The 24530-nt window shown below is 37.9% G+C and overlaps 6 protein-coding genes across 8 annotated transcripts in view; 3 read left to right on the top strand and 3 right to left on the bottom strand.

Annotated features, from left to right (window-relative positions):
- Positions 1-5532, top strand: part of LOC107194977 (muscle M-line assembly protein unc-89) — a 36883-nt gene extending 31351 nt beyond the window's left edge. Inside the window, exons 30-38 of the mRNA XM_015584705.1 lie at positions 14-933; positions 1006-1448; positions 1678-1816; positions 1905-2377; positions 2460-2693; positions 2866-3007; positions 3082-3585; positions 3664-4811; positions 4890-5532. Of these exons, the coding sequence (XP_015440191.1) occupies positions 14-933; positions 1006-1448; positions 1678-1816; positions 1905-2377; positions 2460-2693; positions 2866-3007; positions 3082-3585; positions 3664-4811; positions 4890-5136 (4250 nt within the window). The 3' untranslated portion in view covers positions 5137-5532. The remainder of the gene's footprint in view (positions 1-13; positions 934-1005; positions 1449-1677; positions 1817-1904; positions 2378-2459; positions 2694-2865; positions 3008-3081; positions 3586-3663; positions 4812-4889) is intronic.
- Positions 5533-5577: 45 nt separating this feature from the next.
- LOC107194827 (NEDD8-conjugating enzyme UBE2F-like) lies at positions 5578-6800 on the bottom strand. The gene is made up of 4 exons (XM_015584531.1): positions 6683-6800; positions 6436-6597; positions 6203-6364; positions 5578-6091 (listed from the first exon to the last, which is right to left on the bottom strand). The coding sequence occupies exons 1-4, from the start codon at positions 6788-6790 to the stop codon at positions 5975-5977; spliced, it is 549 nt and encodes a 182-aa protein (XP_015440017.1). The 5' UTR covers positions 6791-6800; the 3' UTR covers positions 5578-5974.
- Positions 6801-7608: 808 nt separating this feature from the next.
- Positions 7609-8912, top strand: LOC107194683 (vacuolar protein-sorting-associated protein 25). 3 transcript variants are annotated; one of them, XM_015584341.1, is made up of 5 exons: positions 7609-7682; positions 7915-8052; positions 8293-8438; positions 8502-8720; positions 8800-8912. In XM_015584341.1, exons 2-5 carry the CDS (start codon positions 8003-8005, stop codon positions 8910-8912), a joined length of 528 nt encoding a protein of 175 aa, XP_015439827.1. In that variant the 5' UTR covers positions 7609-7682; positions 7915-8002. The 3 variants fall into 3 exon arrangements, with proteins under 3 accessions (XP_015439827.1, XP_015439825.1, XP_015439826.1); XM_015584339.1 differs by having other exon boundaries at positions 7666-7721; XM_015584340.1 differs by lacking the exon at positions 7609-7682 and having other exon boundaries at positions 7846-8052.
- Positions 8913-9190: 278 nt separating this feature from the next.
- LOC107194682 (excitatory amino acid transporter 1) lies at positions 9191-16848 on the bottom strand. Its single transcript, XM_015584338.1, has 10 exons — positions 16621-16848; positions 12737-13010; positions 11236-11419; positions 11122-11164; positions 10834-10873; positions 10572-10758; positions 10261-10494; positions 9982-10173; positions 9764-9898; positions 9191-9682 (listed from the first exon to the last, which is right to left on the bottom strand). Exons 2-10 carry the CDS (start codon positions 12990-12992, stop codon positions 9535-9537), a joined length of 1419 nt encoding a protein of 472 aa, XP_015439824.1. The 5' UTR covers positions 12993-13010; positions 16621-16848; the 3' UTR covers positions 9191-9534.
- A 1885-nt stretch (positions 16849-18733) lies between these two features.
- Positions 18734-20242, bottom strand: LOC107194841 (cyclin-dependent kinases regulatory subunit). The gene is made up of 3 exons (XM_015584547.1): positions 20054-20242; positions 19122-19249; positions 18734-19039 (listed from the first exon to the last, which is right to left on the bottom strand). The coding sequence occupies exons 1-3, from the start codon at positions 20107-20109 to the stop codon at positions 18975-18977; spliced, it is 249 nt and encodes an 82-aa protein (XP_015440033.1). The 5' UTR covers positions 20110-20242; the 3' UTR covers positions 18734-18974.
- A 277-nt stretch (positions 20243-20519) lies between these two features.
- On the top strand, positions 20520-23299 carry LOC107194775 (cactin). Its single transcript, XM_015584468.1, has 6 exons — positions 20520-20876; positions 20950-21800; positions 21879-22055; positions 22139-22349; positions 22436-22934; positions 23021-23299. Exons 1-6 carry the CDS (start codon positions 20608-20610, stop codon positions 23207-23209), a joined length of 2196 nt encoding a protein of 731 aa, XP_015439954.1. The 5' UTR covers positions 20520-20607; the 3' UTR covers positions 23210-23299.
- The last annotated feature ends 1231 nt before the right edge of the window (positions 23300-24530 follow it).

The following is a 24530-nucleotide window of genomic DNA, read 5'->3' as shown; positions in this document are numbered from 1 at the left end:
ATACTTTCATTAGCGTTAGAACCGCGAGCGAAGAAACCACTGGCAGACCAATACGCGGACTTCGACAAATACCGGAAGTCCGGTGTTCCATTACCTTTGGCAGACCGTCCAATCATCAGTAGGATGATGGACCGCCATTTAACGTTGTCCTGGAAGCCGTCCATCCCTATTGGCCCTAGAATACCAGTGACGTATCAAGTGGAAATGTGCGAACAGCCAGACGGCGATTGGTTCACCGCTCGCTCGGGAATCCGCAGCTGCGTCTGCGACATCCGCAACCTGGAGCCGTTCAGGGACTACAAGTTCCGTATCCGCGTGGAAAACAAATACGGGATGAGCGATCCGTCGCCGTTCGCGCAGACCTATCGAGCGAAATTGGAGCCTGATCCGCCCAAGTTCTTCCCTTATTTGCCGCCTGGCATCGATTTCCGTCCTGAAACCAGTCCCTACTTCCCCAAGGACTTTGACATCGAAAGGCCACCTCATGACGGTTACGCCCAGGCGCCAAGGTTCCTCCGTCAGGAATACGACACCCAGTACGGCGTGAAAAATCACAATTGCAATCTTTTCTGGTTCGTCTACGGCTACCCGAAACCAAGGATGACCTACTACTTCAATGACCAGCTGATAGAGTCCGGTGGTAGATACGACCAAAGCTACACCAGAAACGGACAAGCTACTTTGTTCATCAACAGAATGTTAGAGAGGGACGAAGGAATGTATGAAGCTGTGGCTACTAACGAGCACGGCGAAGCTAGGCAAAGGGTTTGCCTGCAGATCGCAGAGTATCCAACTTTTATCCAGAGACCGGAAGAGGTGATCGTGATGATCCGAAGAACCGGCCAGTTGGTGGCTAGGGTTACTGGTATACCTTATCCGGAGATCAAATGGTACAAGGACTGGAAGCCTCTTACGTCTTCTTCTAGAATCAGGGTACGCTTGGTGTTCATAAATTAGACTCTTGGAATTGGAGAAATTTATTTTAATGTTTTTCTGGTCCTCCAGATTGAATTCACGGAACCTGATATTTCGATTCTCATCATCAACGACGCCATAGTGAAGGACGAGGGTCTTTACTCAATCAGCGCAGGGAATGTAGCCGGATCGATCTCCTGTTCAGTGATGCTACACGTGGAGGAGAACGAGCATGAATATGGATTCAGAACGTACAAGAGGAAAACTGATATTAGAACCCGCCACGACAAACCATACGAGGACTACTATGATCTTGGCGATGAGCTCGGTCGTGGTACCCAAGGTGTCACGTATCATGCTGTAGAGAGATGCTCCGGAAAGAACTACGCGGCTAAGGTCATGCATGGCAGAGGGGAACTCAGGCCGTACATGTACAACGAGATGGAGATTATGAATAATTTGAATCATAGGAAGCTGCTGCGACTGCACGATGCTTATGAGAATGACCGATCTGTCACTTTGATTATGGAACTGTATCCTTTGGCCGAAGTATTTCTATAATTTTGTTTTTCTGCATTTTTGTTAATAGTGTAATCATTTACATCGAGGTTTCGAACATAATGCCTTAAATCTATCAACTAATATTATCAGACAGTAATTGAGTAATTAAGTTTGGTATTTAAAGGTATTTTGTTACCGTTATCAGTTTTACGCTGTTCGAGCACAAATCTTCCAATGCAATATTTCTTAACCAACCAATAGAGCTGCAGGTGGCGAACTAGTGGATACCCTGACTAGGCAGGCATATTACACAGAAGCAGAGATTGCCGGTTATATCAGGCAACTTCTTTGGGGGTTGGAGTACATGCACGATAATCACTTTGCTCATCTTGGCCTAACGGTTGATTTTCGTTTCAATAAATAATTCATATACGTTCACTGGAATATAGTCGATCCTTCGAGTTCTCATTGGTGAAATATTCTTGCAGCTCGGAGATCTGTTGATTTCACACACGGGAGGTGACGACCTGAAGATCTGCGACTTTGGTCTCTCCAGACGAATTACTCAGACGAGGCTGATGACCTTGGCGTATGGAATGCCCGAGTACGTGGCACCGGAAGTGACCAACAACGAAGGAGTGTCCTTCGCCGCGGACATGTGGTCTGTCGGTATCATCACGTACATCCTTCTCTCGGGAATCTCGCCGTTCAGGGGTATCAACGACAGGGAAACCATAATGAGAATTCGAGAAGGGAAGTGGGAGTTTGATGATCGCTGGAGCAGCATATCTGAGGATGCTAGAGATTTCATTCGTGTGTTGTTGATGTATAATTGCGAGAGAAGAATAGACGTTAAGGCTGCGCTTGTGCATCCTTGGATAACTGGCTACACGGATAGGTCTCCCACTGATTTGTACAAGATACCATCCGAGAATTTGAAGAACTATTACAAACTGTATCGGTAAGCAGAATGTAACAGGACGAAATCGTGCAGCTTTTGGTTATATTATTCGTTCTGAATATTTTTAATAAACTTATTCCAGCAACTGGTACAACAACGCATCCTGCCGCACCTGGTTCCGCAGACGCAAGTTGGAGTCCGCTTTCGAGCATCCGTCCAAGATGGTTTATCCGCCTGGTCACAAGTACACTCCTGAACCTAGCGACGACAGAACATACAGTCCGTTGAAGAAACCGTTGGCTAAACCTTGGGACACCGAGATACCAACGAGAGAACCGATTGACACTGAGATTGGAATAATTAAGAGCGAAAGTCAGTGAGTAATACCCATTTATGTTTTAAAGGTAAAGAAGTGACAATAAAAGATCATTAAGATCCCAGACTTGTGAGTAGAAATGGCGCCCGTGATCTTGTTTCACGTTAAATACTATTTTAAATGTTATTCGAACCTTGGATGAACAATAATGTGTGATTACTTGGTTTTGCAGCTACCAGAATGGACCAGACACGTATCTTTTGCAACTTCGGGACACCGATTTCCCTGTACGTTTGCGCGAATACATGAAGGTTGCATGTAACCGTAGCCCAGGATTCTCCCGCAATATTTCCGACGAGAACTTCGACTGGAGGGTAATCGACATCTCGAATTTCAAATCCAAGAAACCACCTTCACATTCTTCTAACTTTGTCTTCCTTTCATTCAGGCGCCCATTATACGCGAACGTCGTCGTTTCACGGATGTAATGGACGAAGAAATTGACGACGAGAGACGGGCCAGGATCAGTAGATACGGTGCACCGGATAATTTCACCCTGAGACGCTTGAAACACGAGCTGGGAACGCGATTGGACAGCTATGCCGAAGCTGAGGCGATGCTGGAGTCCAAGAAGGACGGACATCCACCATTCTTCCGGGAGAAGCCACAGATCAGGCCTATAGAACCAGGAAAACCTGCTCAGTTGGTGTGCCTAGCTGTAGGAAGTCCTAAACCGTTAATCCAGTGGTTTAAGAATGACATCATGATCCAAGAAACCAACAGGATAAAGGTCACTGAAGATAAAGATGGAAGATCGATACTTAACTTCAGTCCAACCAAGGATCACGACATAGGTAGTTACAAGGTCGTGGCCAGAAACACGTTGGGGCAGACTGTCGTTAGGTGCAGATTGGTGGAAGCGGTTGTTCCTTCTGGTCCTGACTCTCCTGAGGTAAAATCAGGTGTTCCATGCACAGCGAGACTGTCGATACTGAGATCATTTCCTTTCTAACAAACATTGCTATTCCAGGTTTCTGAGCTCTCCGACACGGAAATCCTTCTCCGATGGAAGCAGCCCAAGTACGACGGCAACTCTCCGGTCTTGTGTTACCAGCTTCAAATCCGTGAAGGTGACGCCATCGAGTGGATAGACATCGGCACGAACATCGACCACGAGTTCTACCTGGTGAGAAACCTGAAGAACGACACCAGTTACAACTTCCGTTTGGCGGCTCGAAACCGTATCGGTTGGAGCGAGAAAGGAATCCCATCGAAACTAATCAAGACCAGGCCACCGGGATGTCCGAAGGTTCAGATAACAAGAGCAATGAGGCATCTTCAGGAGTTGACGGAAGCCGGTCAAGAAATTGTTCTGGAGGAAGACAGACCGCACATGGACTATTCCATCGAGGATCATCCGATCGAATGGTCGACCGAGACTAATCTAACCGGCAAATACAGTTTTATTTCGGAAATCAATAGGGGCCAGTTCTCCGCCGTGGTGAAGGGTGTCGACAAGTCCTCGGACCGTGTTGTAGTAGCCAAAATCTTGGAGCTGGGTTCGGACGCCGAGAAACAGGTGAACAGAGAGTTCGAAGCCCTTCGTTCCTTGAGACACGAGAGGATAGCGATGCTGGAGGCAGCATACAAGGCGCCTGGTTCGCCAGTCGCGGTCTTCATACTGGAGAAGCTCCAGGGTGCCGATATACTCACTTATTTCTCAAGCAGACACGAGTACACAGAGAACTGCGTGGCCACTGCCATATCGCAGGTCCTGGACGGTCTGCAATATCTCCACTGGCGAGGATACAGCCATCTGGACATTCAGCCTGACAACGTGGTTATGTCCACTGTTCGATCAGTCCAGATAAAGCTGGTCGACATGGGCTCGGCCCGGTTCGTGAGCAAATTAGGCACTCCGGTACCTAAACTTGGCCATCCCGACTACAGAGCGCCTGAAGTCTACAACGAAGAACCGGCACATCCTCAGACGGACATCTGGATGGTTGGTGTCCTAATGTATGTCCTTCTCTCTGGTATGCCGCCGTTCCGTGGGAAGGATCCTGACGAAACCAGGCAAAACATCCTGTTCGTCAGATACAGATTCGAACACCTGTACAAAGAGTTAAGTCAGGAGGCTACTAGGTTCCTTATGCTGGTCTTTAAACGGGCACCCAGGTTTGTAGAAACGTATAGTTTGTAATTAAGACTGTTTGTTATATACAAAAAAATGTTTCTATCTTGTTCTGATTTTAGTAAAAGACCATTGGTGGAGGAGTGCCATGAACACAGATGGCTTCAACTATCAGACTTTATGATTAAGAAACGCGAGAGGGCCGTATTCTTAGGTAATAGACTGAAAGAATACAACGAGGAGTACCACGAAGAGAAATCGAAAGTGGCATCCGACAGTCAAACGTTGGGAAGCGAAAGCCTGTTAGGCACCACGCAGAAACTTATAAGATCGACCAGCATACAAGAAGAACTGCTCACCACGTTCTAACGAATAAGATACGATTAAGCCATGATTTTTCCAATTTTCTTTACCTAACGTGACCGTTGAACTTCACGCACGTATCTAGTCAGTCTTGTGGAGAGCAAGGGAACACAGTAACCAAAGAGGAGCGACGTGCAAAAGCTTCCTTTGCTTGTTCTCTTTTTTTTTTGTTATTATTTATTTGTTACAACTTTTAATTATTTTAACAGATGCCAACGTCCGCCGACACGTGAACGTTTCACGACCAAAGATGGCAAAAGGAACGATCGGTATATTTGAATATAACGTAAGATACACCACGTTTTAACGGATCAAGGTACAAACCGAACCCTTTGAAATTGTACAAAAACGATGATGATGTTCTAATAAAATCACCAATAAATGCTAAGTAATACAAATAAAACGATGTTCTTTTAAACAGAAACATTCTCCCACCGTGTTCAGGGATAACGCAATTGAAGGTCTCGTTATTAAATATGGAATTTATTTACAAATTATCTTCCATCATTATATTGCTCTATAAAGAGGACAAGCATATTGTACAAATGACACATTCTCTGTCTTCGTTCCTGGTACCGATAATTACATGTATGTTAAATTGTATCATAACTGCAATGAAGTATCATAACAATCGAAAGCTGCGTACAATTAACAAAACGGAAGTATAACAAACACAATCTCCCTAGAATGAGAAGACTAGTAGCAAAATATTAAATACGAATTGGTTGATGTCACTTTGAAATATAGAAAATCTTTCGATCAAATTTCGAATGTTTGCCTAACTCGAATAATTAATTCCATAAGTGTAGAATTACATTATTATAATATTATTGTACGATTCGAATCATCTCTTTGCATATTGCATAACATAATCTTTCACCTTACTTCGAAACGATTCCTTATCTTTTATGAAAAGGTCAGCTGCATCTCTATTCAAGGGATCATCAAAATTTAAAAGATCCTGGAAAGAATACAATGCGAGTTATTTTTGATAAAGCATTGAAGAAATGTTAAAATTCCGAATAAATGAAGTTTTACTGCATTTTATAATGTTACACTCTTTAAGACTCACAGTGAAAAGGGAGTTTAAGCCCCATACAACATCCTGAAGTTTACGTGTTGGTGCCCATCCCATTCCATCTATACTACTTTGTCTTAATATTGAAAGACATACGTCACCATCTTCACTTATATTAGGATGCCACAGTTTTGTTAAGCAATTAACTTTTGGTGGCTGAAAAGGTAGTTTGTCAATATTTGTCTAATTCTAAATCATTACATCATACACAGTAATGTTATATTTACAGCCATATTATAATCTTCAGGTATATAAATCTGGAAGTAAAATCGACCTCCCATCCAGTACCCTTCGTCAGGAACAATTAGAAGTGTAAACTCATGAAGACAATGTGGATCGTTAAATGTAACTTGACAGGTAGTAGGTAAATTTTGTTCCATTTCTTGAACCTGAAAAGTCACCGCACCATGGTTAGTTATTCTTTTAAAGCTACTTAATTAATTTACAATTCTATACATCTCTATATCACTGTACCTCTTTGATCAATAATTTATCACGAACAGAAATGCGTTTGTTATAATCTTTGCTTTTTGAATTCGTTAAGTCACCATCTTTTTTTAATTTTCCTCTTAGAGTGATCATGTTTTCCTCAACTAAATCTACTAGCATAACAGAAAGCAGAAAGAGTAATTAAAATAAACTAATACCGCAATATATACAAACATATAACAACAATCATTCCGTAATTCTCATTTACATGATAACCTTTAATTACGATGAAAGACAATAGAATGTTTCATTGCAAAAGAATGAAAATGATTGTGATATATCACTGTGGAAACAATAATACTGAGTATAATTTCCACATTTATTTCTCAAAATATGTTGACAAATACCATTTATGACGTTCATAATCGAGTAACAGAAGATTAAGGTTAAGATTGTCGAGAGTACTTAAAATTTTTCAGGAGCCTTACCTTAGACGTAAATTAATACCGTAGCACCGTATTGTATGTTAATTCATACACTTTGTTCACTGAAGACGCATTTTGTTAATTTCTATGTAAAGTTCTCCAACCCCCCAAACATTTAAAAGGAAACGGTAAATATTTAAGTGCCCCAAAAGTTTGTCCGTCTTACTGTAGATGGCAACACTGATTAAAAACCGGAAGAATTTTATAAAAACCAATGTAATGAGGAATTCACATTTGTTGTAAACAACCGAATGGATCAACATAAACAATCACGAACTCAATTCGGTGAACACGTAGTAATGAATAAACGTGCAACAACCATGAAGAAATTCAACCACAGACGTATCTGTGATTAAATCAACAATTCATGAAAAAAAACCTCGTTCAAAATGACGAAGAAGAAAAGACGTTTTTTATAATTTTTTGGAAAAGTTATAAATTACATTTTTCTATGCTTATATTGGCAAATTTTTTTATAAACAACATACAAATACAACTATACTTTTTATGCAAATGCGTGCCATGTTTGTGTACACGACTGATATATTTTAAAATGCTCTGTACGTACACACTTAATTTTGAACAAAGTACAACTCTTAGTAAGTCGAATAAATTTTTGTTTATTTCCCATTTTTATTGTTTTGATAGTAACGTTAGATTTTGTTTACATACTTAAATTTTACGTGTGCGGTAAAGTAGCCAATTTGAAATTGAGACAGCTGGAGACAGCTGTTCTCCCATACATCGAAAGTATTAAATATTATACTCGTAAACATTTTTGTTTGTACACAGTTTTATTAAGTCTACAACAAACATCCCAAAAGGTGTATTTAGTAAACTGATGCATGATTCATTGGATTTGTTAGATATTTGAATAAGAATGGCAGAAGTCGAGTGGCCGTGGCAATATAGTTTTCCTCCCTTCTATACGTAAGTAAGAATAGGTTACGATCTATATTTTCAATTATAATTAGAACGAAAGTTGCTATTTCTTGTATTTAAATATCCGATAGAAATTTTTAGGTTTAAAGTAATAATGCGTACGTAGTGTAGAGGTTATACATAATTGTACTCAATGCATAAAGTAGTGCTATCTTTAACACAGTTTCTTATGTTGTAACATTATCGATCGTCATTTATTTATCATATAACATATACATTTTTTTTTAGTCTTCAACCTCATACAGACACCAGGGCTAAACAATTGGCAGCATGGGAAAGCTTAATACTAGAATATTACCGTGTCACAAAGCAGTCCATTCTAGATATTCGAGAAGCACACACAAGCCCATTGTTTAATAATACTGCAATTAATCGTATCCTTTCTAAAAAAACTGATAAATAAAATTATACAAATATTTCTTTAACATATCTGTTAGGGAAGTTACCATCAGAAGTTGTCCTATTGGTCTTAGAAGAATTAGCAAAGTCAGGAAATGCAAGTCCATTAGATAAAAACAAGCACAGATGGTTGGTTTATTGGCATACTTTAGAAGAATGGGGTGAGATAATCTACAATTGGGCACAAGAGAAAGGATTCATTGGATCTGTATGTACTTTGTTTGAATTAACACAAGGAGAAGATACAGTGGATCAAGGTGTGCGCTTCTTTAAAAATTGTATAATTTTATTTAGTAGGTGTGTATTAAAACTAAGCAATTAATTATGTGTTTCTAGAATTTCATGGGCTTGATACAGAAGTATTACTTAGAGCACTTAAAACATTAGAAACAAATAAAAAAGCTGAGTTAATTTTATTCGATGATAATCAAGGTGTTAAGTTCTTCTGAATGGGCAATTGTATAAAATCTGCTTACAAACTTTAAATATAAATTTATTGAAGAAATTAGTAAGTGACAAATTTAAAAGTTTAATCACAACATTAATTAAAAAAGTACATATTTAAGTATTTTTACAGGCAATGATTTTTTATGGGACGTATAATAAAATCTGTATAATAAATACTATATATGTACAGAAATGATATATGTAGAAATAGTATTGAATACAGTTTTTTTTTATATTTGCTGTCCTCAATAAATATATGGAATGTTATATTTGGTTTTACATACAAGAACACATCTACAATAAAACGTTATTACAAAAAGAGAGAAAACAAAAATAACGTATTTTGGTATATTTATGATAAAATCGAAATGGATGATGGATCTTTTAAAGTACATTAGTGCTTAATCTTGTTCTTTTAAATCTTTAAGTAAGTGTCCTGCTGTAGCAATATCCAGCAATTATACAAATATGTATAGATTACTATATAAAATAAGTTTTGCACCCAGCATGAGTATACATTAATACAAATAATTGACTATGAAGGATACAAAAGTGATATAAACACAGTAAAATTGTGTTTACGTAATATCATGGCAAAATTGTAGCAAGAGGAAAGATGACAATTTATGCTTCGGCTGCCCTAATTCTGGCTAATTCAACTGTTTCTTCTGCGATATTGCCAGTTGCCTCGAGTTCCTTTTTGCTCATATGTTCAACAACGTAAGCTCCAAGTGCATCGCATATAACGTTTATTGTTGTTCGAAAACGATCCCTACAAATGGATAATGTAATTATTATAAGAATTTAATTGAAAAATGTTCAGCTTAGGATATTAAAGGAGCAGTATATTTACAAGAGCCAGTCAACCGCAATAATGAGTGTTACGTCTTCAGCAGGCAAACCTACAGTATCTAAAACCATGACCATTGTAACAAGACCAGCTTGTGGAATACCAGCAGCTCCTATACTTGCTGCAGTAGCAGTTATACTGAAAATATTATACTGTGAGAAAACATGATTCTTTTCCCTGTATTGTTTGAAACATTCTTTAATTTAGTAATTATCATTTACCTAACACCAATAACACTGCTGAGAGTCATCGGGATTTGTCTAACTTGAGCTATAAAGATGGCTGCAACAGCCTCATACAATGCAGTTCCATCCATGTTTATGGTGGCACCAATTGGCACAACAAATCTTGTGATTCTAGGATCTACACCAATGTCATCTAAACACTGTATTGTTACTGGAAGGGTTGCCGTGCTGTAATCGGAGAACTATGTGTTTTATACATTTAAAGCATAGATGAATGTTTAACGGATGGTTTATCGTGATCACAAAACAACTTACCTAGATGAAGTACCAAATGCAGTGGCCAAAACTTGACCCATTTTCGCGAGCAGTTTAAATGGCAATTCTCTGGTGCAAATGAAGAATATGATAGAAAGAGTTCCACAGCCGTGAATAATCAAACCCAATAATACTGTGATGAAATATAAACCCAGTTGTCCAACAATGGCACCAATGTCTTCAATTTCCAAGAGTTTAGAGGTAACAAGGAAGAGTACACCAATTGGGGACAACCTTCAAATAAAAAGAACGTCTTAACATAGATTATTTAAAAATGAATCGAGTAAACTATATATTATGTAGTTTATTACCATATCACCCATTTAGTGATAATCATAGATGCTATGGACAAAGTATCAAAGAAGGCCAACAAGGGCTTCCCAGCCTCGCCCATTTTGCTAATAGCTATTCCGAATACAATTCCAAAAACTACCAAACCTAAAGTATTTGTACCATCTCCATACGTACTAGATATTTCCCAATCTTGTAAAGTGGTTCCTGGAACAAGAGAGCATTAAATTAGTAAATCACGCTGATACTTATCAGGGTCGGATGTTTAGATTTTATAGTTACCTTCTGTTGCATTTTTCGGCTCAACTAATATCGTACGGTACTGCACAGAATAATAGCCGATTAAAGTATAATTAAAACACATACAATGAAATAATCTCTATACAATATCTTTCAATGAATCATGTTGTAACTAGGGCTGGTAACTAGCCGAAAAGTTGTCGCATAAATTAATCGAATAGAAATTAATATAAAAGAGTGACAATACAATCAATTAAAATTAAATAATCGATACATGGATCATTAATAGGGATTGCACAAGATATAAAATTATATTAAATTGATACATACTTGAGCAATACAAGCTTGTACAAGATTGGGAGGGAACACATTCCTGTGAAACAAAAGAATTTGATAAAGTCCTAATAACGATTCGTCGTAGGGAGATGTGATTTATTTATATACCTGATTAAGTCTAGTAGCGTATCTACGGTCGTAACATTCCTAGGTGGTTTTATATTGTCATTTGTAGTTAAGCTATGATGACTAAACTCTCCAGGCCTAATAATCAAAACGAGTATTATACCAAGAACCACGGCGGATATCGTTGTCGACGCATAATAATAAATCGATCGTATACCGATCCTTCCTGCAAATTAAAACAATATCACAGGTTTGACCTAGCTTCTGTTTCACTTACAAAATACACACTTTCAAAGTCAATGCAGCGTGTCACATGACGCATGCGTAATTATGTTACACAAAGTGATCAAGATTTATGTCTAGTTTGCCAAGTTGTTATCACGTGACGAAACGTTCTTCAACATTCACACAAGAAGAGAGGAGGACAGAAAAGGAACTCGGTCGACAAACTGTTCTCCCGGCAAATAGAACATCCTGGACTCGAATTAATCATAGATATACGAAAGAAAAAAGAAGCAGAAGATTTCGTTGTCGGAATTGTTCGAGGTTTAATCACCAGTTAAATCTCGCAAGAGAATACCAGTAATCTATGTACTGCCAAACGATCGTCGCGTAAACAAGTTTCTACTCCCACGCGATCCAGCAATCAGATTCAATGATGCTCCGGTCCAAAGGTGTGCGAATAAGAAACGAATCGAATAACTAAGAAGATATCGATCTGGTATGAACCAGTTAATAAAGTCAAATTTGAATATAAAACCGACGTTGCGATCTTTCAAGAAATCGAACTTCTGAGAATTACAGTGAATATATTCTGTGCCACCGCGATCATGAATGACATCTCGAGACGAGCGAGATGATTGATATTGTCAGAGACAAGATAAATCTTCACGGTCGTCGGTCGCTGTATCAACTCATGACTGATTTCATAATGGACCAAAAAAATGGGTTTCTCTCGTATAGTTTCCGGGACGAACGCAACTTTTTTTTTCGTTGGTCTGGATTAAGGAATACAATCCCGGATGTCTTCTGGATCCAAAAAGTTCCAACATTTGATATACATAATTAATCTCGGGAATTTCGGGATTTTTTAAAAAATGTGAATTACTTTATGTACAACTGAAAAATGTTAAAATAAACGAAATAAGTGAACATAGTCATTTCACAATAATGACAATAATGATTAAAATGGTCATTTAAATAATAATATTAATTTGAATATAACTGATACGGTTCATTCAGATAATGATATCAATTCAGTTATAATCGAATTAATATGATTTTTTAAATAATTATTTTTATTATTATGAAATGACTATGATCATTTAGTTTTTTTATTTTTACATATTTCAGTTGTTCGTAAAGTAATTCACATTTTTAAAAATCTCGAGATTCCCGAAATCAGTTGTATTAAATATTTGAATTTTGGGAATCCAAAAACTAGCCAGGATCGCAGGATCCCAGGATTGTATGCCCTAGTCTGGATCAATCACCAGATTTAAAACTTATAAAAATACGCGAATACTTGTCACCCATCAATTACCAGATAAATTCAGATCTAATCCGCCGATCGCGCTCACGATACTGGCGACGATCAATGGTAAAATAAGGCCCTTCAGCATCCGCAGGAAAATGTCGCCTGGAAACTGGATGTACATTATCTCGCGTTTCGTCCAGGGCTCGCTCCTCGAGTTTCTCAGGATGAAACCGAGAACGACACCAGCGAAAACACCAGACACGGTCAGCATCGTTAGCATGTTCCCCGACATGCAGTTCTTTAATTTCCTCGGGTGCGCCATGTCGTCACCGTCCTTACCCTAAAAACAGAGAATCGTTAAAAACCGCCGGTGGCGAAAGTAACCAGGGTCATCTTGAGGATCCTTTCACGCGTACAAAAAAAAAAAAATATTTTTTACCAAGAATATTACATTTTTGTTCATAATATCGATGATTTTTTTACACACTTCTTTTGCACGACAAGATGATTTATAATTAACAATTATTATATCGTGTGTCGGATAGTTTCTTTATTTTTTCGAACGAAAGCTTAAAACCGTACAGAGAAATAATATTTTCGCGGATCCACGGTCGTAGCACCGACGAATATTGTGATCCGCAGAAACTCATTGCGTAAACTTTTACCCCGATATGATAACGAAATATTGCCTCGAGGCAAACCGTGAGGAAACGGACCGTTTATACATGTGTATGCGTGTGTGTCTGTATACGTATACGTATAGTTTAGACGATGTGTTTGTAATTATTTTATTATCTTTTTATGTCGGCCTTATGTCAGGAACACGCGTTATTCTTATGATTGCGGTGGGATATTAAAATATTTACACATGTTGTGCAGTAGGCCGTGATAAGATCGACATGTGGGTGTACAATTATGGATAAGGCGAGCAGATATTAGTACGACGGCGTGCCGTAATTCTGTTAGCTGTCAAGATCCGTTAATACAGGTAAATAAACCGATTAATTGTAGCGGCGAGCTTTCGCGGTCAGCGGCCCGGTCGTCGTCTGATTGCATTCAATTGTGCGTTGCTTTTTCTCCATCCCCGACGGGTTAATTCCGTTCGAAAAATGTGATCGTTGAATTTTATCTCGTTCAGTATTCAACGAGAAGCTTCATGGCAATTCCTAATCACCGTCGTTCGTGGATAAAGGAATTTTTCTTAACGGTCGTATGACTAGAAACTGTTGTCATTGGTATTGGAATAACTTCGTACGGAAAGGCTTCATTATTATATCCGCGGCGGTTATGACGTGTCCTTGACAATAAGCTAGGCAATATGCGTATTTTCACGTTAGAATGTGACTCCGTACAATTATCTAACATAATTGCAAAAGTGAGCAGGAAAACAATCTGCATGCCGTGTCGCGCGAAGACTCCACCATTGGGTCCAGCATACTAATACGCGATGCCGCGGTGCATAATATAATCTATTATATAATCACGATGAAATGTTTATATACGTGAATTGTTAGGCGATGATGATCTCTTTAGATTCCACGCCTGTTGTCAGCCGTCAGAGACGCGTCAATTTGTTATTCAGACGGAACGTTTCGAATTCTAAATACGAGAATTATAATAACTAGACGGCGGATTATATGCATTTATAGCATATACGACTATGTGAAATACGATGAATGGTGAAGCTTACACAAGATTTAATACATTTTCTGTCGTATTCTTGTCTTAACAAAATCTTTAAGAAATAGAAGAAAATTCAGTCTTCACATCTGTCTTTGCGAATCACTTCGAAAAATGTTATTTTCCGTAAAGTTCCGCAGTCCAACAATAACATACGCAAATAACAAGTCGAATAATACAAGTCTCAATCCGGTTCCTAATTTATTAGCGTTTCCAATGAATCGTAAGTATTAGATCCTACAGCTATCTCGTAAAAGTCAAAAAATTGATACTACATTGATCAACTCGTTATTTCTTCATTAAGGTATCTCTGAGTTCAAATATTTGAACATGATGTCACCGAAAAAAATGTAATAGGGATTGGAGAACATTTAAATATATACATAAAGATTAGCTCCCCGAAACTAGTGTTGACAAACATATCGTTTAGTAAACAGAAGCTAATAAGAAACGTATACATAAAAGCTATGGATTTATCGATGTTTGATTTCCGGAACAAATGGATGAATGAAAACTATGAGGATAAACAGTGCATTTTCTTTTCCTGCGCTACACATGCACGTATGTATGTATATCTCGCAGGAACTGGTATTAACCGGTTCGAACTGTCCTGGAAATCTGCCTTTACGATCCATTCTCGAACGAAATCGTGCACGGGGAGACGAAGTTTGCCATTGACATATCTCGTCGTGCCATCCACTTATGATTCCGTCGTTTTCGATCCGTGATACCGTAAGTACGCGTGAAAACGAGCCAATCGGCGACGAAAAAATGAAAACGGGGAAAAAAGGAGAAGAAACGCGATATGTGAGCACGATCGAAATCGGCCTTCGGTTAACGTTGCTATTAGAGCGGGATTGGTTGATCGTACTTTACGGTCGACTCTCCGGCGAGGGCAAACGAAAGTGGAGCCAAATAACAGCGACCACTCTTATTCGAGTCGTCGAGAGCAAAAGTAGCTCGTCGCGGCGGCAAAAGGACGCGGCAAAGGCGCGACAGACACGTCCCGAAAAGTTCTACAGGAATTCGAATTATTTAACCGAGACTGAACAGTCGCGAATCACAATTACACGCGGCAGAGTGTTAAACCATTTTAGAAAGTATTGAAAAGTGTACGATGTAAACGTATAAATACAACTTTTCGGCTACGTTTTGAAGTGTTAATAAATTGTCTACTCGTCACTGTTACGTAATAACAATACCGACTACACGCTATATTTGGAAATGTCGGTATTTATTTTGGATGGGGATTGGAAACGTATGTCCTTTCAGTAGCAGTCGTTGCTATACAGTTTAGCTTGTTCATACACCTGAAATATGGAAAATTCGTAATTTAATCCATTGTCTTACGATTCTTTTAACGACTGCAGTCTCAAGAATGACTTTATCGTTAATAATTTTCCAGATACAAAAGGAATTCAATTGTTATGGCAAGTAGTAAGATTGAATCGTAAATGTTAATACCAGCGAAACAGAATTTCATTTCGACTTAAAGAAAATGAATTGTATGAATGTTTATTAAATGTAGTTTGTCATCGTCATCACGTGCGTGACTCGATGTTATAAGGCAAGGGGTTAATGACGGAGGATTTATGATTGAGTGTCCTCGACCCGAAATACGTTTGAAAAAGAAAGGAGACCGGAAGTTATGATCGAACCCCATTACAAACTGGATAACATTTCTCATTAGGTGAAAAGAAATGTCCCTTTTTTTCGAATCGAAATTTTCCTTGGAACAGAATGTGCCACCCGGGAATTCCAGAGCAAAAACTCCGGCTGGTCATAGCGGCGCACGAACAGTTTGAATTTGTTCTCTCAGATGCGTGTGCCATCGCACAGAGACAACAGATAGACGCAGTTCATTAAACCGTTTACCCCTTCGCATCAACAATAGATACACGCAGTAATACACAATAAGGAAACTCGATGACCGTAACGTTTACTCGAAGACCGTGGTTATCAACGGTCAAAGACACACTATCGTTAGAATGCCTTGCCTTTTATTGTTCTATAAGGTGTCCAGAAAACAATTTCGACTTCAGGGATAATCTCATTGCTTTGTTAACCGACATCATTTTTCTTACTGCCCTTCTGATTTTTCTTCATAAACTCAATTTTCAATATCTATAGAAACCCCTTAATCTTTCTCTGGTACCATCATCCGATCATACCCCCTCCACCTGCCATGTTTATTTATCACTTTGATTCTGTCGATAACGTCCAAAGACCGTATAATTTTATTTAAAAAAAAAACAAAGGACGTAGCTTACCCGTCGATTTGGATAATTTACAATTCCCTGGCAACAGAAGGAACAATGAAGTCTCGAGTCACGTTGTCCGCGCGCTGATTTTTCAAATCCGGGATGCTGAACACGTTTCGTTTCGGTTTACAGAGCGCGAAAAGTCGTTGTTCCCGCGAACGCGATAGTCGTACTGTCGGCGCGCTCCGTTCTCGTGGAGTGCCGGCTAAGCCCCCATGAGAAACACAGAGCCCTTCGTCGCGTGGATGCAGCATTTGTGTGCGCGTCAGAGATCAAGTATATCGTCCTCTCTCTTCGACACCCGTGGAGCCTCTATCCAGCATCTCTGTTCCGCCCGTTCGCCGTTCGCGTTTGCCCCGTTCCACCCGACTCCCTCCTCGCACTTTTTCTGTTGTACCTTTGCACATGTAAGGATATCCGGGGGGATCCTACGATGTACACGTGCCCCTGCGCGCGCACACACGAGAAGGGGACATACACACAGCACGCGCGGTTTCGTAAACTAACGTGTGTATCCCTCCCGATTTCGCGTACGTACACGCGTATTCGGAACTTGAATGAATGGTTTCACCATATACGGCGGCCATTTTAGTAACCGACGCATATATTTTAAATCACAATTGTTACGAAACAGTGGTCGTTTTAAAAAAAAAAATCATTCGTGATCTGAGGGTCCAGATATAACAGATACATTCGCGCATTAGCAGGATTTTTATCAGTTTGGATACATCGCGACCGATTTAAATAAACGTGTTCGACGATTCCAATGTTTTTGCTCTTTAGTACTAGTTGTAATAATTGATAGGAGTTTTAAATATAATCTTATAATACACACAAAATTGTTTGTACACCATTTATTTACGATCAAAATTTACGCTCAAGGGCCATTTAAAATGAGCAGTAGATAGGGGTTGAACCGATACAGACGGAAATTCGATAATACGTTAAAATGTTTCGCTGATGCATCCCTGGGTATTATTCTTGATATGGAAATGAATTTTGTTTTTTTATTTCTCGAAAGAATTTCCTTAATTACTTGTTTCCTTGTTAAAGGACACTGGCTAACGAAATTATGTAATATAAGTGAAACGAACTGTGTGCGCAACACATGTCAGTCCATAAACGATGATTTAATTAATGTACAGTTTACAAAAATTAGTGTGAGAATTACTTGACCGCTAGGGACAATGTTTGTATAATTGAATTGAGGTCAGTCACGTGGTTGTTTTAATTATTCCGTTCCCCCCTTTCCTCTCCTTCTCTTCTCGCATATTTGGCTAAATTTGTTTTAGCTCTTTTTGTCGTGCGAGCGTAGAACGAAGGAACGTATGAGAGCCTCATGACAATGCTATACCGTTACGTTTATATCCATCGTAATAACCATTCGAATAACAATTTACCGTACGTATATAGTTGTAGTGTAATATTATTGTATGCGAGTAAAGTGAAAAATCATTAGTTACAAACGTTTATTGAAGAATTGACAATACTTGTTTTATTTTATAAAAGTAAATCGAAGTCAACTAATACTAAAACATAGCAGTTCGAAGACATACTGGTAAAAATAACGTTGCGAAAAAAATGTAGAGAGCAGAATCTGAATGACGTTACGCGCAAAATGAATGTAATTTATTATGTAATCCTGATCAATGAAAAAATCTTATGGCAAGATACATAATAAACGTAGAATTTCATTCTTAACTAATAGTAATGGAATATCATATTAATATCCATATTGTTAGCGAACTTAAAACTTAAAGTCTTACAGGTTTTTCAATACATCATTCTTGTTAAACATAAGGAATGATTATCCTAAATGTAGCGTTATAGTATACCTTAACAGTAAATAAAGATTAGCACTCCCGTGCAAGGCACTGTAATCACAAGATCATCAGGTCTTTCCTGACTCGATAAATTCTTGACAGAACTGTTATTCCTGTTTCAGAATTCTGACTATCAGAAAAAGAATGAACTAGAATGTTTCAATGTTTCCACTTCAGTTACATTGAATGAAATACCAAGTTATTATGGTAATTCCGAAATTAAGAACTATGTAAACTGCAACTAAGAACTAAGGCACATTATAGACATATATACAGAAAACTTTGCTTTTGAGAATGACTTATTGGCAATGAAGACAGAAGGCCATGTTAATGTAACAAAATATTGAAAAAAATAAAACATGCTATTATATCTTTGAAAATTTAGCAAAACTTCAAACAGGAATATGTGTGGCAATTGTTTCAGGAATGGTATACCAATCAGATTTTCAAAGTCAGTAAGATGGTTTGCCATGATAGTTGAGCTTTTCTATGAATATTAACAATGATCTGAAGCATTATTTACAAATTGGTACAATCATGTCAAAGGATCTGATCTTCTGGTGGTGGTGATGTTATTTTTCTCTTAAAGAGCAAGATGTGTGGCTCTGAAACGAATAAACAGTACAATTAGACTAGATTTGATATAAGGAAGCTAATTACAGCAATTAAATTTGAATACAAGCATACCTGGTTTATGAATCATATAATGTACCCATCCTTGACTTTGTTGGACACCAATAGCTCTCCATTCTTGTTCAGAGAGCAGATGAGTACTGGGCACAAATTTTACCATCTCTTTTGGCAAAACCACATGTCTAAGAAAACATTTTTTATTAATAAACAATTACATCTGTAATTCTTGCATACCCTGACCAATAGTATATGCATCTATGTTTTTATAATAAGTGAACTGTAGACATACACGTCAATCCTTATTTTCATAGACAATTTTAAAAAATCAAATCGAATGAAAAAACAACACTTCGTCAATTGTGGTGTCTTAAGATGAAAATAGGACAAAAATATTCTTAATTCTTGACAAATATTTCTATTTCATTATATTTTATAGAGTTGCACTACTCATAAATGAATAAAATCTACAATTTATACTGTAACAATATAGGAAACGTTATTATGATTTAATTAACTAATTATATTCGGCACAATAATAATGAAAATTTGTATTTCGCTTTAATAAGTATTTTGTAATAATTCTATTTCAAGAAATATGTCTCATAACTAAAAAACGTATAAAATAATTCAATATCATTAAATTTTATGCTGCTTAAAATCACTTAATATTACCCCCTCCCTCTTCATCAATTCTTTGTTGCGTGGCTATTGTCAGTATTCTGGACGTCACGTACCGTCGATTTATTCTTGGAAAACGTACCCGAAAAAGGAACAAAGAAACTATTGTCTAACCCAATAAAATAGCCTCGTCATAATTACATTTTTGTCAAACGTAAGAAGTTCATTGGAAACGCGATGGCAATATTGGGACAAGCATACGTTCAATTAATTATGCATAGAGGTCTGCGAAGACCATAGAAAATGGCACAATTGACCAAAATCGAAACCTAAATCGAACATCACGCGCTACCGTTATTTCTACGAACCTGTACTCGTATTTGTCGTCGTAGTATTTATCCGAATAGTAGATCTTATGGGCCATCCTGTTTCACTGATTGACGATTAGAGACTTTGGAAACCAATCGTATATTCACTGAACGCGACGAAAAATCGCCCGTAAGTTTTCGAAAACCTTTCTCCGACTTCGTATGCAGCACGATTTGAAAGTTTAACGGATGTAGTGTAAAGAAGAGTGGAGGGAATGTACTTCTGATTCGTTGACGGTTTATATATGTGAGTTAATTTATTACGGAATATCGGAAGAATAATCAAACAAATTGCAAGCATAGCACAGAATAATAAAATAATTTTTATATATTTATTATTCCCCTATAAAAACATTTAAATATAAACTTTTCGTGTATTGTAGGAATTTATTGTGTATAAACGGAAGTTCACAACGTAGTAAACCGGAATCAGCTGAACTTATCTGAAATTCAACGATGGCGAATGTTGCTGAGTTTAAGCATCGTTTTTTGTGAGGTTAAGTGTCAAAATAATGAAACGACTGTATGTAGGATATTTTATATGAAGAAACACGATGAGCATGTCTACAAGAGAAATGGAGAAATACTCTCATAGGGGAGACCACGAGAGATCCAGGAGGAAAAATAAAGATCAGTATAGACACAAAGATAGAATTTCACGTAGGGATAATGACAGCGATTATGAAAGTACATCTAGAAGCTCGAAATCAAGACGAAAGCATTCGAAAAGTTCTAGCGAAAAATATAAAAAATCTAAGCATAGAAATTCTTCTGAATTACGAGATTCTCGTAAAAAGTCGTCGAAACGTAAAAGCAAAAAGAGGTAAGGGACATTGAATGTCTTTTAGGTTGTGATACGTGGAACGTTTAATTTTTTTGTATTTTCATTATTTTAGGTCGTCCTCGTCGTCATCATCCTCATCCTCTTCAAATCCAAGTGACTCTAGTAGCTCATCCTCTTCTGATTCTTCATCAGATTCTACTAAACTGTTAGAAAAACTTCAGAAACAACGTCAGAAACAAATTGAAGAGAGGAAACGCCAGAAAGAATTGATGAAAGCTACAGAGACTCCCGAGGAAAAGAGATTAAGACGTTTAAAGAAAAAGGAGGCAAAGGAACGTAAGCGTAAAGAAAGAATGGGTTGGGATAATGATTATTTGCATTACACAAATACAGATAATCCTTTTGGCGATGGAAATTTACTTTCTACATTTGTGTGGTCTAAGAAACTTGAAAAGGAAGGTCTATTAGGTGTTAGTAGAGAAGCATTAGAAATTAGAAATAGACATAAACAGGAAGAGAATAAGAGGGAGTTGGAGAAAGTTAAAAAGAGAAGGCAAGAAAGGGAATTAGAAAGACAACAGAGGGAAGAAGAAATGACTATGCTACAAAGAGGAAAAGAGGCTGCCCAATTAGAACAGTGGGCAAGACAAGAAGACCAGTTTCATTTAGAACAAGCTAGATTGAGATCTCGTATCAGAATACAGGATGGTCGTGCTAAACCAATTGATCTTCTTGCGAAATACATTAGTGCCGAAGAAGAAGTAGATGCTGTAGAAATGCACGAACCCTACACTTATTTACGTGGGTTACACGTAAAAGATTTGGAAGATCTAATCGAAGATATCAAAGTCTATAAAGAATTGGAACGTGGTAAAAACTTAGATTACTGGAATGATATTACAGTAATTGTTGAAGATGAGTTACACAAGTTGAGGAAACTGGAAAGATCTGAGTATGAAGTTGGTAAGCATTGATGTAATACATAGGTAACGAAATTGTTAGGTACTTTTTGGATGATACTAATTTATTTTCCACTTTTAGCTGTTGGTAGAAGAGAAGGAATACACGAATCAGTAGCTAAAGATGTGACCGCTATTTTCAAAGGAAAAACAGCAACACAGTTGGAAGCCTTACAGTTACAAATTGAAGAGAAAATCACAGGAAAACCTGAAGGTGTAGACATTGGCTATTGGGAAAGTCTTTTATCACAACTAAAAGGTAGTTGTGAAGTTATTATTATCGCGTATTTTAAGGTGCATCATTTAACGCCTAGGTTTGTACCAATTATTTGTTCTCCTCAGCACATATGGCGAGAGCACGGTTGAGGGATCGACATCAAGAAAATCTCCGCAAAAAATTGGAAGTCTTAATCGCTGAACAAGGAGTTTCTAGAACAGAGAACGAACCTGGGGATTTACAATCGACTAGCGAAGTACCTGGTGAAGAGTCAGGAAAGCAAGATGAACCGTCTACCAATACAGTCACAGAAAAGAGTGAAGAAAGTCAATCAGAGTATGTATTCATTTCAGTATGCGTATGTACGTGTAATTATTGAAGAATAAGGCGCCAACTTATGGGTGTGTTTTATACATTTCCAGTGATGACCAAGAAGTTACTAATGCAGCCGATGATCTTTTATCAGAGTCGTTCTGTGAATATGAATCAGGAGGATATTCTCCAAAATATATACTGTATTCACAACTTGAGCCGGGAACATTGGTTACTTTAGAGGAAGACGATAGTCAGCGATTAGAATATGCGCGAAAACAAGTACTAAGTACTGGACGAAAAATTCAGAATGTAATGACTGCCGAGGAACAAGCGATGCACAGAGAAGCACGGAAAAATATGGGCTCCGATGAAGCACAATTCAGTGTTGAATCATCGTTGGAAGCACAGATTTACTTATGGTCCGATAAATATAGACCTAGAAAGCCAAGATACTTTAATCGAGTACATACTGGTTTCGAATGGAACAAATACAATCAGACGCATTATGATATGGATAATCCACCCCCAAAAATTGTTCAAGGTTACAAATTTAATATATTTTATCCTGATCTCATAGACAAGAACACCACTCCCGAGTACTTTTTGGTAAGATAATCTTTTCAATCAATTTTGTAATATTTCTGACAATAGATTCGACATATCTTATTAAAAAGAATCTTTACAATTTTCAGACACCCTGTGCTGACAACAAGGACTTTGCAATACTGAGATTCCACGCCGGTCCACCGTACGAAGACATAGCATTCAAGATTGTTAACCGAGAATGGGAATATTCGTACAAACGTGGATTCAGGTGTCAATTTCACAACAACATCTTTCAATTGTGGTTTCACTTTAAGCGATATAGATACCGTCGATAATATCGTGGTACTATGTACAATATACATTTGTGTAAATACATTTCTAGGTGTACGATCTATTTAATTTTTCTAACGACGGTTTCAAGCAGGACAAACATATTTTTAAGGAGGTATTTGAATAAACCTTCCCAATTACATGTGCAAATGCATAACAATTTACTTTCTATGTGAAACGTACCCACATATTTCCACACGATACGCCGTAAAACTGAAAACATTATGCAAAAAGGAGCATTCGGCGTTTCACTTTGCCGCCTGCATAGTTGACTAATTAATTCCATAAGACTGGAGCGTACAAAATCTGTGACGAAATGTTAATTTATTAACGGGCAAAAAGTGCCAATAACCGTCGAGCTAAGTCATGAATAATTTCTTGCTTTTTCTTTCATTTTAACAATCAACATTTATATTACTCTCATCACTTTCGCTGAAGCGGGATTATTTTTTGTTTGTGTGAATCATTTTCTGAAATAATTTTTCTTCAAATAATGGCTAGGTCTGCCGCAGTGATACGTGACACGATCCCTTCATTCAAAATATCAAACGACGTGACACGCTTCCGCGTGATGACGAGACCGTACACAAGCGGGGGCTCGATATAGTTGTTTAATAGTAGTCGTTGGATCGATTTTCGTGGCCACCTGTATTCTTCACACAGTCGACCACAATGAGAAAGGTAAAAGCTATATGTAGCCAATGGCAAGGTAAACCGAAGCTCAGTGCACCGGGTGTTTCGCTGACAAAGGCCGTACGCGCTTAAAATCGCGTTTCTTCCTTCGTACCTCGCGCACAATTCAAATTGACACAGTGATGCTCATCAATTAAACAGAAGTAATCGAGCATTATTCGGGCTAATGTCAACAAGACCGATAAAAAATGATGCGCATTTTTGGCCATTGTTATGAAGTGTATTTCATTTGAATTGATTGAGGAACGAATACATTTCTGTTTAATTCAGTGATTACTAAAAAATAGTAATTGGGACACTCGTTCATTTACATACGCCGTTTAAGAACGTGTATAACGCAACGGCGTTGTAGTTTGTATTTAAAAAATTATTATGTGACTATCGAATTGAAATTGAATTTTCGACACACTTAAATGGATTAATGATTAATGGAACAGTTTAAATGACGCGATGAACGTTTCAAGGGAAGCTATGTTCAGTGGGCTGCCCATGATGATAAACAGTTTGAGAGCTGACCGAAAATCCGATTGTTTATCGCGATAACCACAAATGTCGTTTGTCAAACCGACGACACCTAATAACAATCGGTCGATCGAACGATGAAGTTTAAGCGTGTGTAACTAAAATCAAATG

The sequence above is a fragment of the Dufourea novaeangliae genome, unplaced genomic scaffold (genome assembly GCF_001272555.1).
Source record: "Dufourea novaeangliae isolate 0120121106 unplaced genomic scaffold, ASM127255v1 scaffold8, whole genome shotgun sequence".
NCBI lineage: Eukaryota > Metazoa > Arthropoda > Insecta > Hymenoptera > Halictidae > Dufourea > Dufourea novaeangliae.
Note: the sequence above shows the minus strand (reverse complement) of the source record. Positions and strands in the feature narration are given on the sequence as shown.